At 40.7% G+C, this 14,294-nt stretch overlaps 1 protein-coding gene across 1 annotated transcript in view; it reads left to right on the forward strand.

Moving 5' to 3' along the window:
* Positions 1-13,963, forward strand: part of Blvra (biliverdin reductase A) — a 39,639-nt gene extending 25,676 nt beyond the window's left edge. Inside the window, exons 4-8 of the mRNA XM_047560973.1 lie at positions 1,125-1,244; positions 2,915-3,012; positions 7,834-7,941; positions 9,320-9,491; positions 13,233-13,963. Of these exons, the coding sequence (XP_047416929.1) occupies positions 1,125-1,244; positions 2,915-3,012; positions 7,834-7,941; positions 9,320-9,491; positions 13,233-13,491 (757 nt within the window). The 3' untranslated portion in view covers positions 13,492-13,963. The remainder of the gene's footprint in view (positions 1-1,124; positions 1,245-2,914; positions 3,013-7,833; positions 7,942-9,319; positions 9,492-13,232) is intronic.
* The last annotated feature ends 331 nt before the right edge of the window (positions 13,964-14,294 follow it).

Genomic DNA, 14,294 nt, shown 5'->3' on the forward strand with positions numbered 1-14,294 from the left:
TTTTAATTCATGAGACCACTTTATTCCAGTCTGCCAGTCTTAAAACTATTGTGAAGATTTAAAATGGGTTTTAAGACACAGGGAAGCCTTAGAAGTGCTGGAATCTGCTCTTAGAGAAGCTTCTTCTCTCAGATTTCAAGGGAGCTGCACACAATGGGGAGATAAAAGTTATAGCACACTCCCCTGCACCCCTACCTGAAGCTGGAATTGAGCATGATACTTGGACTCAAGACTGAAATGGAAATTCTCCTTTCCCATTAATTCCTTATCCTTGCCACTTGACTGCTATGAGGGAAACAGTGGGAACTCCTCAACTATCCAGGTCATGTAGGAAGATGGCCGGCTCGCACTTGTGCTCTACTGCACACCTGTTATTACCCACACTGCTCCCCATCACCTACTTGCTAAGCTCTGCTGCCTCTACAAAAAACCTGTTCTGAAACCCTAAGCTAACAGCGTTCCTTGCCTTCCCTGAGTTTCCCACTCCCTGCTCCCAGCTCATTTCTCATGTTAGTTTTGCGTCATTGTTGTTGATGGTGGTGGTGGTGTGTGTGTGTGTTTGTGTGTGTGTATGTCTTCCTCCCTCTACCAGAATTTTGAGCTAATTGGAAGATGAGAATTTTGCTTTATTCTCCATGGTCTCTCCTACAGTGCCTAGTACACAGTAGGCAAACAATAAATATTGGTCAGATGGAGCAGTGTAGGTGGATGACCCTGTGGAAGAAACCGAGCAGGCTATCCCTTGGGAGTGGACTTTGCCTGCATTCCCTCTGCCTGCTGCAGAGGGAGGTTGGAGCTTCCTGCTGGCTTCCCCCTATTGCTCTGTGACAGCAACCTTTCAAGGACCTCTCTTCTTCAAACTTCAGAGAAGTAATTCAGACTCTCCCAGGTCCTACACTCTGTTACTGGTCGTGTTGGCACAGTGTGCCAAGTCCCTTGACTTCAACCCTGAGGCTGTTTTTCTCACTCCACAATGGAAATGGGAGGGAGGAGATTAGCTTCTTCATTTCCAAAAGCCAATCACTGGGACTTTGTTGGGAGGAGGGAAGAAGGACGGCACTCATTTATTCTAAGCTGACATCCTGCCTACTTTTGAGTTCTATTTCTCTGTTGTTCTGATATAGACGGGACCTTGGGAGCATTGATGAAGTGCAGCAGATGTCTTTGGAAGATGCTCTTTCCAGCCAAGAAGTGGAGGTTGCCTACATCTGCAGTGAAAGTGCCAGTCATGAGGACTACATCAGGTAGGAGTTTGTTGTTGTTATTATTGTTGGTTGTTTGTTTGATTGTTTTGCATTGCTGGGGCTGGAACCCAGAGCCTCAAGTGCTCTACCACTGAGCCACACCCCAGCCTCAGGTAGGTTTTTTAATGCAGGTAGTCTTTGCTTTACGTGTAAAAACATCTGTGAAAGCTAAAACCCTACAGATGAGTCTTAATAGGGGGTGGGAGAAATTACAATTGTTCTGTTACCTTTAAGAATTACTGTGAACAGTTAAAAAAATTCTTATTTTCAGTTATGAATGTATAAGAAATGAAAGAATGGTAAAACTAATATTTATTTAGTACATTGTAATCTGAAACATTAGACACATTAAGAATTCAAGTGTTTATTTCTTTGTAGAAACTCCACTGAGAAGAGTTTGAACAGAGCTTGCCTCCTTATTATACAGCTTAGGACACAGAGCCAGCATCCTTTGCAAATTGTCATACTCCTTTCTAAGTTCAACTTAGAAATCAGCTTTCAACTTTTTTTTGGTACTGGGAATTGAACCCAGATTAATTTACCACTGAGGTACAGCCCCGGGGCTTTTTTTTTTTTTTAATATTCTTTTTAGTTGTAATGGACACAATACCTTCATTTTTTGTTCGTTTACTTTTATGTGGTGCTGAGGATCAAACCCAGTGCTTCACATGTGCTAGGCAAGAACTCTACCACTGAGCTACAACCCCAACTCCGCAGTCTTTTTATTATATTTTGAGACACAGTCTCACTAAGTTGCTGAGGCTGACTTTGAAACTTGAAATCCTCCTGCCTCAGCCTCCCAAGTCTCTGGGAGTATAGGCATGTGCCACCACTCCCAACCAACTTTCAACATTTTATTCTTTGCATTTTCAATGTTGTGAAATATCTCGAGAGTTCCTTTAACATGAAATGTTTCTGCTGTGAGATAAGTGAGTAAGGAAATTGTAGTGTCATTGAACAGGTGAAGTGACATTGTAGGGGAGGAGAGAAGTGAAGTGTATGAATGCGTAGCCTAGAGCCTTTTAAGCAATTGGTGGGACCCAGCACAGAAGAAGAAACCCCAGGAAGAACTTGGCAGCCAACAGGAAAGTCCAGCTGAATTCTTGAGTCAAAGCTGCCCTTGTAGATTCTTACATAGATCTCCAGCTGCTACTACTGTTCCATGGGTGCTGTTCCATGGGTGCCCTTGAACTTCTCTGGCACCAGAGTTTATTTTCTTTAAAAAGTGATCATATAACTTTGTGCTTATAAATATTTATACCCTGGTTTCAAGGTAATAATGTCCAGCCAGATGTGGTGGTGCACACCTATAATTCCAGCTACTCAGTAGACTGAGGCAGGAGGATTCAAGTTACAGGCCAGCCTGGACAACTTTGCAATTTAGCAAAACTCTGTCTCAAAATAAAATTTTAAAAAAGGGCTAGGGATAAACTTCAGTGGTAGAGTGCTTCCCTAGCATGTGCAAGAACCTGGGTTGAATCTTCACTACTGAAAAAAAAAAATAATAATAATGTCATAATTCTTGCTCTGTATCCTCTGGCACTCTTGCCCCCATTCATGACATATTCACATAGACTCTTTTGCATTTACAGCATTCTGTTCTCTGTCATGCAGAGCATTTCAGTGAAACTTACTTGAAGTGTTCTTTCTGTGTTTCACCTTTCCCAAAGGAAGTTCCTGAATGCTGGCAAGCATGTCCTTGTGGAATATCCCATGACACTGTCTTTAGCAGCAGCTCAGGAATTGTGGGAGCTGGCTGAGCAGAAAGGTGATGTATGCTCTATCTTGAACACAGACCCACTTAGTAAGACCTTCTGCCTCTAGGATACCTGTGGTACCTGTGTTAGTCAGTATTCCATTGCTGTGACAAAATGCCTTAGAAAATGAACTCAAGGAAGGAAAGGTTTATTTGGGCTCACACTTCAGAGATTTCAACCCACCGTCACTAGGCTACATTATTTCTGGGACTGTGGTAAAACAACATCATGGTAGGGAGCATGGTGGAGCCAAACTGTCACCTCCTGGGAGCTGGGAAGCAAAAAGAGCAAGTAAGGTGGGACTGGGGACAAGATACGCCCTTCAGGGCATACCTCCAATGATCTACTTCCTCCAGCTAGGTCCTGCCTCCTACAGTTTCTGCCACGTCCCAATAGTTCAATCATTTATTAACCCATCAATGGAGTAATACATTGATGAGGTCACATCCCTCATGATCCAGTCACTTATCAAAAGCCCCATTTCTGAACCTTGCTGCATTGAGTTGAGTGTTCAAGCCTTCAACACATGAGCCTTTGAGGGACATTCAAGATCCAAGCCATAACAGTTCCATCTTTATTCCTTTCAAACTTAATCAATCTCATATATATATGAGATTTTATATATATATTTGGATACTGAGAATTGAACCTAGGGGTGCTTTTTCTTTTGGGAGGGTACTGCGGATTGAACTCAGGGGCACTCAACCACTAAGCCACATCCCCAGCCCTATTTTGTATTTTATTTTATTTATTTATTTATTCATTCATTCATTCATTTATTCATTTATATATTTATTTTGCGGTGCTGGGGATTGAACCCAGGGCATTGTGCTTGCAAGGCAGGCACTCTACCAACTGAGCCATATCCCCAGCCCTGTATTTTATTTTGAGATAGGATCTCACTGAGTTGCTTTGAGCCTTGCTAAGTTCCTGAGGCTGGCCTTGGACTTGTGATCCTCCTGCCTCAGCCTTCCAAGTTGCTGGGATTACAGGTGTGCACCACCATACCCAGCTCAGATATATTTTCCAAGCCATATTGGTACTATGGGCTCTCAAGATCCTTCCTATTCCCACGCCGTAGGCACCCAGAGGGAGGTACATGAAAGCCAGAGGGATGGGTATTTGCAAACTTTTGCTCTCATGAAGAAAGATAAATTGACTCCACCTGTGCTAGTGTCATAACATTATTCTGGTCTTATGTATGTGATACTTACATTTTTAATGGAAAAAATCAGAATAAATACCTTATTTGCATACTTTATAGTCTTTGTTGTTTCACAAAAGGAGTAACTATAATGTTACATGCCAGGAGCTTAGAAATTGTTTGAAGCATTTCATATGCTTAATTCTCAGAAACTATTGGAGATAAGTGTTTTAATCTATTTTCTGTTGCTATAATAGAACACTTGAGACTAGATAATTTATAAAGAAGTTTATTTTTACTTCATAGTTCTGGAGATTGGAAGTCCAAGATCAGGTGTTTGCCCCTGTTTGGCTTCTGGTGAGGTCCTCCTGCAGCTCTGTGCATGGGGGAAAAGTAGAAAGGCATACTGGCATGTGCAAAGAAAGGGGGCCAAACTTCTCCAATAGCCAATTCAGTTCCAAAAAGAGCAAGAACACACATGAGAAAAGCATTCAGCCATTCACAGAGGTACAGATGCCTTGCAGTAGGTCCCACCTCCCAACACTGCTGTATTGAGTCCCGATCCTCAACATGAGTTTCGTTAGGAAAAACCATATTCAAACCTGTGTAGTGCCAAGTATTTGCTTACAACCAATGTAGACAGAGCACACTTTATTGAAACTTTTGATTGTCTTTTTCCAACACTGGGATGTACTCCTAGAGACCAGAGTCCATCTTCTACCTCTGTAGCCCCAGCAGCTAAACATTGCTTGGAACTCAGTAGACCTTCAGTAGATGTCAGTGGAATGAACAAACAGATGAATGCATACAGAAGTGAATGAAGGTAGGGGGAGCTTTATGGTTATCACATCTTGAGTGATTCTCATGACACAGATGTCTGTAGGGAAAGGACAAGGTGCTGCAATACATCTCACAGGTTTCTTGCTAATTTCAAAGGGAAGAAAATGTACTATTATTATGAGGAGCTCTGCTGTCAATATTGTAACCAAAATGATAGCCAGTATGAATCAATCTGACATTACCAGCCATCTGGCATTTTTGCAGAATGTTTACCTGGATATAATGACTTTCAAATCAAACTTTTAGTTAACAGAAAATATAGGGATAGAGGAACAAGTTAAACATTAAAAAAATGAGCAAAGTAGAATGTGGAACAATAGTATGTTAGCATGAAGAAAATGCCTGAGGTAATCAACTTATAAGACAGAAAGGTTTATTTTAGCTCACAGTTCCAGAGGGTTTAGTCCTTGGTCTCTTGGCTCTGTTGCTTTGGGTCTGTGTGGTACATCATGGCAGGAGTGCATGGCAGAGGAGGACTGTTCACCTCATGGCAGGCAGGAAGCAGAGAGATGGAAAGTGGAGAAGGACTGTCTCTATATCCCCTTCACACAGTGAAGTAACTTCCTTCCACTACCCACCTCCATGATCCCATCACCTCTTAATAGCACTATGGGCTGGCAACCAGGCCTGTAACACATAGACCTTCGGCAGACATTCCAGAGCCAAAGTATAGCCAACACTAGACAGTGTAAGAAGTTAAATTTCTTCAGAGAGATAATGCCTTGTATATAGTAGTGTTCTTCCAAAGAGTACAATGTAGAAGGAAGGGGATAGGAGTATCTTTACACTGAAGAAACCAGACAAACACTACCTCAATCAGATGACCAAGGTCTGTGTCAACAGTCAGGTGAATAGTGTGTATGCTTGATATGAAAGATGAAAATGACCTTTAACCTCTGTAGTCTTCCTCCCTAAAACACGTAACCCCAGTCTAATCATGAGAAAAATATTAGACAGCTCTCGGTTGAGGGACATTTTACAAAATATCTGACTAATACTCTTCAGAACCATCAAAGTCATTAGGAAACGGGAAGTCTGAGAAGCTTTGCAGTGCAACAAGAGCACAAGGAGACATGACAGCTAAATGTATTGTGGGCTCTTGAAACAGAAGAGGCATGTTAGAAAAAAAATCAGGATAAAGTTTTGACTTTATTTAATTTGAGGAAGGGGTTTTATTTTATTTTTAATTGACAGTTTTCAAAGTTATGGGTACAGGGTTGTTTTGATAAACGTATACATTGTACAGTGATCAAACAAGGGTAATTAGCGTACCCATCACCTCAGACATGTTTGTTGTGTTAAAATATTTAAAAATCCTCTCTTCTAGCTACCTTGAAACATAGAATAATTTTTATTAACTATAGTTGCCATGGAACTCTAGAACTTATTCCTCATATCTTACTGTAACTTTTTACTTATTGACCAACCTCTCTCCTTCTCTGCTCCCCCTACCTTCTCCACCTTCTGGTAACCACCATTCTACTCTCTACTTCTTTCATGCGTAGTAATAGCAATGTGTTCTTCACACTGCATCCTATCAGGTGGCACCCAATTTCAATTTGTTCAATTACTGATGATGCTGCTTGGGTAAGGTTGTTACGTTTCCATTATTCTTTGAGTATTTATCTGCTTTCTGCACAAAATTGTTTAGGCTGTTCTTGTACTCTCTGCCTCAGCCCTGTAATTAGCCATTTCTCCAAAGCTAATGATATGTAGATGCTAAAATTTTAGATGCTAAGTATGCTTATTGCTTTCAGGTATCTCTGCTTTTAGGCCCTTTCAGTTTTAAAATGCAGGAGTATATGCATATGAGAGAGAGTGTGTGTGTGTGTGTGTGTGTGTGCACATACACTCTATGGTTATATCGTGTTTTATCACAATATAGCATGGAGTGAATGAAAAAAAAAAAAGATGCAGTTAGAAGACGTAAAGCTTCTTTAATAGCCACAGATATGGAAACCCAGAGACTCTTACATAGAGCTAGAGCAAACAGCATGCTCCCAAATATGGTCCAATTTCCCTGCTGCCAAAGGACTCTCAGAGGTGTAGACAGAACTACCCACAAGAAGAGAAGTTCTGTTTATTGCAGACAGGGTTGTGCACCATTTTGTGCTAGAAAGCCTCTACTTATCTGAAAATACTCCTGTTGCCATGCAGATGTGCTAGGAGGCCAGTGAGAGGGATTCATACCTGCTAACTCCTGGGGTGCAGAAAAGCCGAGAACATTGGCAGTGTTTCCTGTAATGCTGGGATGGGCAAAGGCAGGTGTCCCAGGAGCAACTTCCCATGGCCCAGATTCTGCTTCAGTGAAATTGTTGATCAGAACTATACTTTGCACTTAATCACAAAATAGTTTTAGTATTTTACAAAGCCTTTACAAAAAGGCCACCAGGGCAAAAAATTTTTAACAGCTTTCTTTTAATTCAAGTAAGACTTTCTCCTTCCTTGGAGGGAATAATAAAATAATTAAAATAATCTGGTTCTTCCAATTCTTTGGATAGTCACGTTATTTCCCTTTAATCTTCAAGAATTCATTTTCTTCTGCCTTAGCTATTTGTGCTGCACTGCCCCCTACTGTGTAGAACATGAGCTAACACCCTGCTGGCTCATCTTGCCTTTGAGGACAGGTGGACACCATCCCACTCCCTTAATTTTCATTTCTGCTGTAAGCTTTAGGCTTAGAACCTACTTCATCTGGTGGGTGTAAGGGTGTGGTACATGGTGTAGCCATCTGTGTACTCAGGGAGTTATTTTAAGTGCTGTGGGTCCTGTGATGAAGAAAGATGTAATCCCAGGATTATACAAAACTGTTAAGTGACTTCTTTTTGTATTCTGTTTGTCAAAACAGGAAGAGTCTTGCATGAGGAGCACATTGAACTCTTGATGGAGGAATTTGCGTTCCTGAAAAAAGAAGTAGTGGGAAAAGAACTGCTGAAAGGGTCGCTCCTCTTCACAGGTCAGTTTTAGGAAGGATCACAAGTCACATGAGGTCAGAAGGCCAGCTGGGTTCCTTACTGTCTCTCTAGGATGTGAGCCGGGATTCATTTCTGCTAAAGACTTTCTGACTCTAGGCCAATGTAATATAATTTCCCTGTGCTTCCATGAGCAATAATATACCTATTTTTATTCTTTCCTCAAAGATTTCATTGCTTCATGGGCCTCAAATAAAAAGTATATTAAAAATCTTATGCAAATTTATACTTACATCCCAATCTATTTAGCATAATTTTCCCTTCTGAAAGCTTTAGTTGGAAATTATGTTTCTACAGGAGGTTACACATGAAAACTCTAAAAAAGACTGGTAGGTGGGTGCTTGGAATGGAGAACATTTGTTTACTTCTTTCAGAGAAAAGAGAATATGCATGGCCCCTTTCCTCCTCCAGCAAGTTATAGGGACACTGGACTGCAACCACAGCTTCTAGTGGCTGCTCAGGACTCCGTTTAAAGGACCTGAGCAGATGGTGTCCTGTACAGAGGACGTTTGTTTCCTTTCTAAAACTGATGCTTAGGTTCTAGTCCTAGTGATTTCACTAATGTTGGTTTGCTTTTATTTTTAACTTATTTTTTTGAACATACTCATTATGTTAAGTGAATTTCAAAGTCATAAGGCATGTTTGGTTTACAATATATAATGAAATAGATATGGAGCCTTTTAAATTTAGGTTATGTTTTAATATTTGGGCTGAGGGCAGAGTGAAGCAATATTGTAACCCAACAGATTTTACACACAGATACTAGATGTGCTTTTTTTTTTTTTAACCCAAGATTATAAAGACCAAGAAAATATTTAGACTAGATCAACTTTATTGATGTTGAATTAGTGTAAAGTTATTACTGTTCTCTCCACCTTTCAAGCTATCATGACCTATGCCCTATTGCCATTTACATACATGGTATTGACATGAACCTGGGTTTCAGGAATAAAATACCCCATTCTTCCACTTTTACCAGATGACTTGTAATCACTAATAGAAGAGGAAATGTACATATGGATATGCATACTATCTATGTATATGTACATAAATGCACTGAATATATTGGAAGCCCAAAACTTTTTTATTGTTCTTTTTGACTGGATTGACTATTGTTGCCAGTAGAATTTCTTACTTTACTAACAAAACTGAATTTCACAAAAAAAAGAAAACAGGGAGATGCTTTTGTGAAAGAGTTTGCATTTACCCACCTTTTAATCTCTGTGCACACCCACCCCATAAAGCACAGTCCTGGTCTCTTGTCCTGATCACCTGGCCCTGTTTTTTCACTGCCCCGGGTGTTCTAGGTCTTGTTTTTCATCTGGCAGCCCTTTCTTCCATGGTGTCTGTGATTCCCTACAGCTGGCCCTTTGGAAGAAGAACGATTTGGCTTCCTTGCATTTAGTGGCATCTCTCGCCTGACCTGGCTGGTCTCTCTCTTTGGGGAGCTTTCTCTTGTGTCTGCCACTTTGGAAGAGCGAAAAGAAGATCAGTATATGAAAATGACTGTGTACTTGGAGACTGAAAACAAATGGTAAGTCCTGAGAAACTGAGGAGAAGCAAACTTCAAGACCTCCTCAGGTATCCAAAAAGGTGACTTGAGAGGGAGCCCTGAGGGCTCTCACTGTCTTTCAACTCCAGATCTGTCTGTCCGCTTCTGCAGGTAAAGAACTGATTTCATTTATGTTGCTTCATTTCATCCTCAGCAGTATTGTGAGGCAAAGACCAACAAAAGCCCATTTGCTAGTAAGTAAATAGCAGCTTACAAAATTCAAGCAGATAGTCTTAAGACATGCAAGTAATTAATATTAGCTTTATTATTTATTTGTTAATTTACTTTAGAGATTGAGTCTGACTATGTTGCCCTGAACTCCTGGGCTCAAGTGATCCTCCTCCTTCCGCCTCCCAAGTACCTGGGACAACAGGTCTGTGCTACTGCACTCAGCTAATATTAATTCATTTTTCCTGATAAGGGAATAGAAGAATAGGAATATCTTGACATCTTGCGTTGCTCAAATCCCCAGACTCCATGTTATTTGGAAACACATGAGAGATCTTCTTAGATAGATAAAACTATTTGGAATACCTCAGATTTATTTTTAACCAGTGTCAAAATAAAGGAGTGAATAAGTTACATTAAAGTTAATCTTTGTCATCACATTCTGGAACATTTGCAAGGCTGTACTGTGAACTTTCAAAACTAGCCATGGGAATTAATTTTAGGTGAAGTGAGATCAACTTTTTGGTGGCATTTGTAATAGTCATTAATTCTTTAAAATTAATTTTTGGTCAGAAAAAAAAATTTTAATGGATAGCTTGATTACTGTAGTTTTATATACTTTGCTTGCTGGAATCTTTGTCAGACCTGAATAGGAATTTTTGATTTGTGGGCTAGCACTAAGCACACGTGGATCATTTTAATCACTTTCAGCACAGAAAACTAGCTGAACTCAGTTCTTCGAAGCAGGTTGAACCCTGCTGGGTTTATGTTCCCCTGATACAGCATGTTGTGTGTGGTGGGAATGAAACCATCTTATCCTGCAAATATTTGCAAATGAAGGTTATCAGAGAGAGAAGATTTCAAAAAGGCAATGCCTGTGAATTTAGGCCTGTGTTTTTGTTGGAATGTCTGGAATCAGCTGCTGTCCCAGCCCTGCGTGAGTGGAGGCCCTCTCATTAGCTCCACTCCACTGGGTGGAACATGCCCACAGCCAGTGTTCTCACTTAAACCTATAAGAGTAAAACTGCAGGCTTTTAGAAGACAGCCACAATATGAGGAAGTTACTCAATAATCTCTCCTGGTATCTTCCTGCATGTGTGGCTACACTATGGCTCCCAGTTTGTGCACTTCAGCTCTGTTCATCTTAAACATGGTCCTGAACAACTCCACTGTTGGTCATGGTAAGAAAGTTAACCTAGGGGAGGGCTAACCTTCACCCAGTATATCAGTCAGGGTTCTTCAGAGACATAGCCAATATGATATGTGTATAAATAGATGAGAGGGAATTTATTATAGAATTGGCTCATGTGATTATGGTGCCCAAGAAGTCCCATGATAGACTATCTACAGATTGGAGACCCCAGGATGCTGGGAATCATGGCTTAGTACAAGTCCAAAGGCCTCAGAATCAGGGAACCCCAGAGTGTAACTCTTGGTTCAAGGCTAAAAGCCTGAGAAACTAGGAAGGGGACCATTGGTGTTATGTTCAAGAATTCAAGGACCAGAGAACCTGGACTTAGAAAGTACAGGGCAGGAGAGAAGCATGCCCTAGGTCTCAGGGGAAGAATCCAATTAGCCTCCTGTGTTCACTCCAGGGCCCTGGCTGATTGAATGTTGCCCACTTACATTGAGAGCAGATCTTTCCCATCAAGTCCACCCAAACTCACATGCTAACCTCCTCTAGAAACTCCTCCACAGACACACTCAAAAAATGCTTTTTCAGGTTTCTAGCTATTCTTTAATCAGTCAAGTTGACACAGAGTGAATTTTCACACTCAGGCTGGAGGCAGCCCTGTGCTTCCTGCAACACCCCAATCTTCAGTGTCCTCCTTGCAATCCCCCTGCTAAACCTTAAGCCTTTTATTGCACACCACTCTGGAAGCAAATAATAAAAAGTGATTTCCCTGTATTTTTTACCATGGCTCATCTACCTGTTCACCCGAGGCTTGACCTGTTGCAGCCAAACAGGAGTGAAGAGTGGAAATCCCAGGCCCTAGTGTGATGTGTGTTTAGGATGTAACACTGTCCTATTCACACTGACAGCTCTACCACTGAACTCAGCAGTCCAACAAAATGACATTGTCCTTGACCCTGGCTCATCCCAGTAGTGAAAGAAAGGAAAAAGCAAAGAGCATTAGCCAGGGCCAACACCAGGTCATTTCTCCCTTGGGATTTCGTTCTAAGAAGAAGGGAAAAATATATATGGGTGTATATATGTGAAGATGTTGAATGCAGGTAATATATTTTAAAGTTGGAAAGGGTACAAATATTTAGCAATGTAGAATATTAAATTATCTAATCAATCATATGTAGAAAAAAATAATAGCAGAATGTATATGATCATTAAATTATTTTAAAATAAGCAAAAGAAATGGTCAAAAATTGTTACCATGTACAGTGACCCAGGCCTGTCATCTTAGCTACTTGGGAAGCTGAGACTGATTGTGAATTTGAACCAGTTTGAGGTAACTTAATAAGACCCTATCTCAAAATAAAATATTAAAAGGTCTGGGTGTGTAGTTCTGTTTTAGAGTGCTTCCCTAGCATGCCCAAGGCCCTGGGTTTAATCCCAATACCAGGGAAGGGGGAATCTTATCATTTTAGGGTTTATGTGCCATGTATATACCTTGTGTATATTGACAAATATTAGAAAATATTGTACTAAACTTAAGATGTGTTTACTTAGGTACAAGAATTTATAAATTTTTTTCCATTAGAAAAATCCCTTAAATTGATGTTCTGTAGTTTTTTATAGTATATTTGAAAAAGCAGGGCTGAGGGTGTAGGTCAGTGGTACATGCAAGGCCCTGAGTTCAATCCCCAGCACTGTAAAAGCAAAAAAAAAAAAATTACAAGAGTAGATTTCTGTCATAACATTCAATGAAGCTATTTACTTTTAAGCCAAAATCTGCTTAGGAGATCTGTCAGTTTTCTATAAGCAGGTATCATAACTCTTATCTTCTCTACAGAGAGAAACAACTTAGGGAAAGGAGAGAGATTGGGCAAGTTTATCCTACTTGATTATAGCTTTTTATGAGTGTTGATGTGAACCCCAACTGGAAATATGAAATGGGGAGGTTCTTAGTTAACTGGTAGTGGGGACTATTTGGTATGTGTTTGAGTTCAGAGACTTCTTTGAGTTTGTGATAAAAGTAGTCTAAAAATGTGTCCTTATCAAGAATACGTCTACCACAGAAACAAGTTTGCACACAATCCAGGTGGCTCGTGGATTGAATACCTGCCATCTGGCCCATATCAGAATCCCCTAAAAGGATCCATAAGAAAAAATTGGCATTTACACAAAATTCTTTCAAAAAATCCCCCTGCCTAATGGCAAACATGCATAAATGACTACTTGGCAGTAAAGTTGGAAACAACCATCCATGGCCTTTGGGAGGTGGTAGAGATCAGGGTGCCAGTGAGCCACCTCATTTAACCAGAGCTGTAGGGAAGAGGGGCACCAAATGCGGACCCATACAGGGAGGTCAGGTGCCAGCAAACATCTATTTCCACTCCCATGTAACCTTTAACAATAAGATCCTCTTGTCTTTGCAGTCCGCTGTCATGGATTGAAGAGAAAGGACCTGGGCTAAAACGAAACAGATATTTAAGCTTCCATTTCAAATCTGGGTCCCTGGAGAATGTACCAAATGTAGGTGTCAACAAGAACATTTTCCTAAAAGATCAAAATATATTTGTCCAGAAACTCTTAGGCCAGTTATCTGAGAAGGAACTGGCGGCTGAGAAGAAGCGCATCCTGCACTGCCTGTCTCTTGCAGAAGAAATCCAGAAGTACTGCCGTCCAAAGAAGTGAAGAGGAAGTGACCCAGTGCCTCTCCAATAGGACCAGAGTTTGATGTTTTATCAAGAATTGACCTTTATTCTTACAATTAAACATCGGGTAAAAAAGGATTAGTTTACTGTAGGAGTTTCTTTGGGGTGATATTTGGGATTGGGGCCATGCAATGTGGATGATGAAAAAACTTACCTTGGTTGAGCTGAGCCAAATGTTCTGTATGCTGTTTTCATTTCCTCCTCCCACAGCCTTATGAGAAGGGCGTGGGCATACCTGCTCTCATGAATGAACCAGAAAACCTTGTTTGAAGTCAACCAGATAGTAAATAGCAGAACTGAACTTTTAAGCCTACCTGTGATCTGAACCATTACCAAATACTGCCTTAAACTCTTTCCTGCTTTAAAGGATTTTTATTGTCTCCCACAAACATTCACTGGGTGAGTCTAGTGGGTGCCGGAAATTCTAAAATTAATAAAATGTAGCCATTGCACTCATCAGTTCAGTGTCAAAAGGGAACCAGCCACATAAACGGGTCCTTATGACATAGTAGTGCCAGTAAAAGATACACACAGTGAACCTGGATAAGCATTTGGATTTCCAAAAATGTCTTTGCTGACAAATGGGTCAGCTGGGGGAAGGTCAGGAGAGGGCATTCTTGGCAGAGGGTTGGGATAAGCAAAGGAATGGGAATGAGAAGCAGCCTGGAGATGGCCCCAGGAATAGTGTTGCTGGAACATCAAGGTCTTCAAGAGGGAAATCCAATTGGGGGAACTTATAAAACAAATGTAAGACCTGGGGTTTCATTTGTTGGCAGCACAAAT

Source organism: Sciurus carolinensis, chromosome 8, assembly GCF_902686445.1.
Source record: "Sciurus carolinensis chromosome 8, mSciCar1.2, whole genome shotgun sequence".
In the NCBI taxonomy this organism is placed as follows: Eukaryota; Metazoa; Chordata; class Mammalia; order Rodentia; family Sciuridae; genus Sciurus; species Sciurus carolinensis.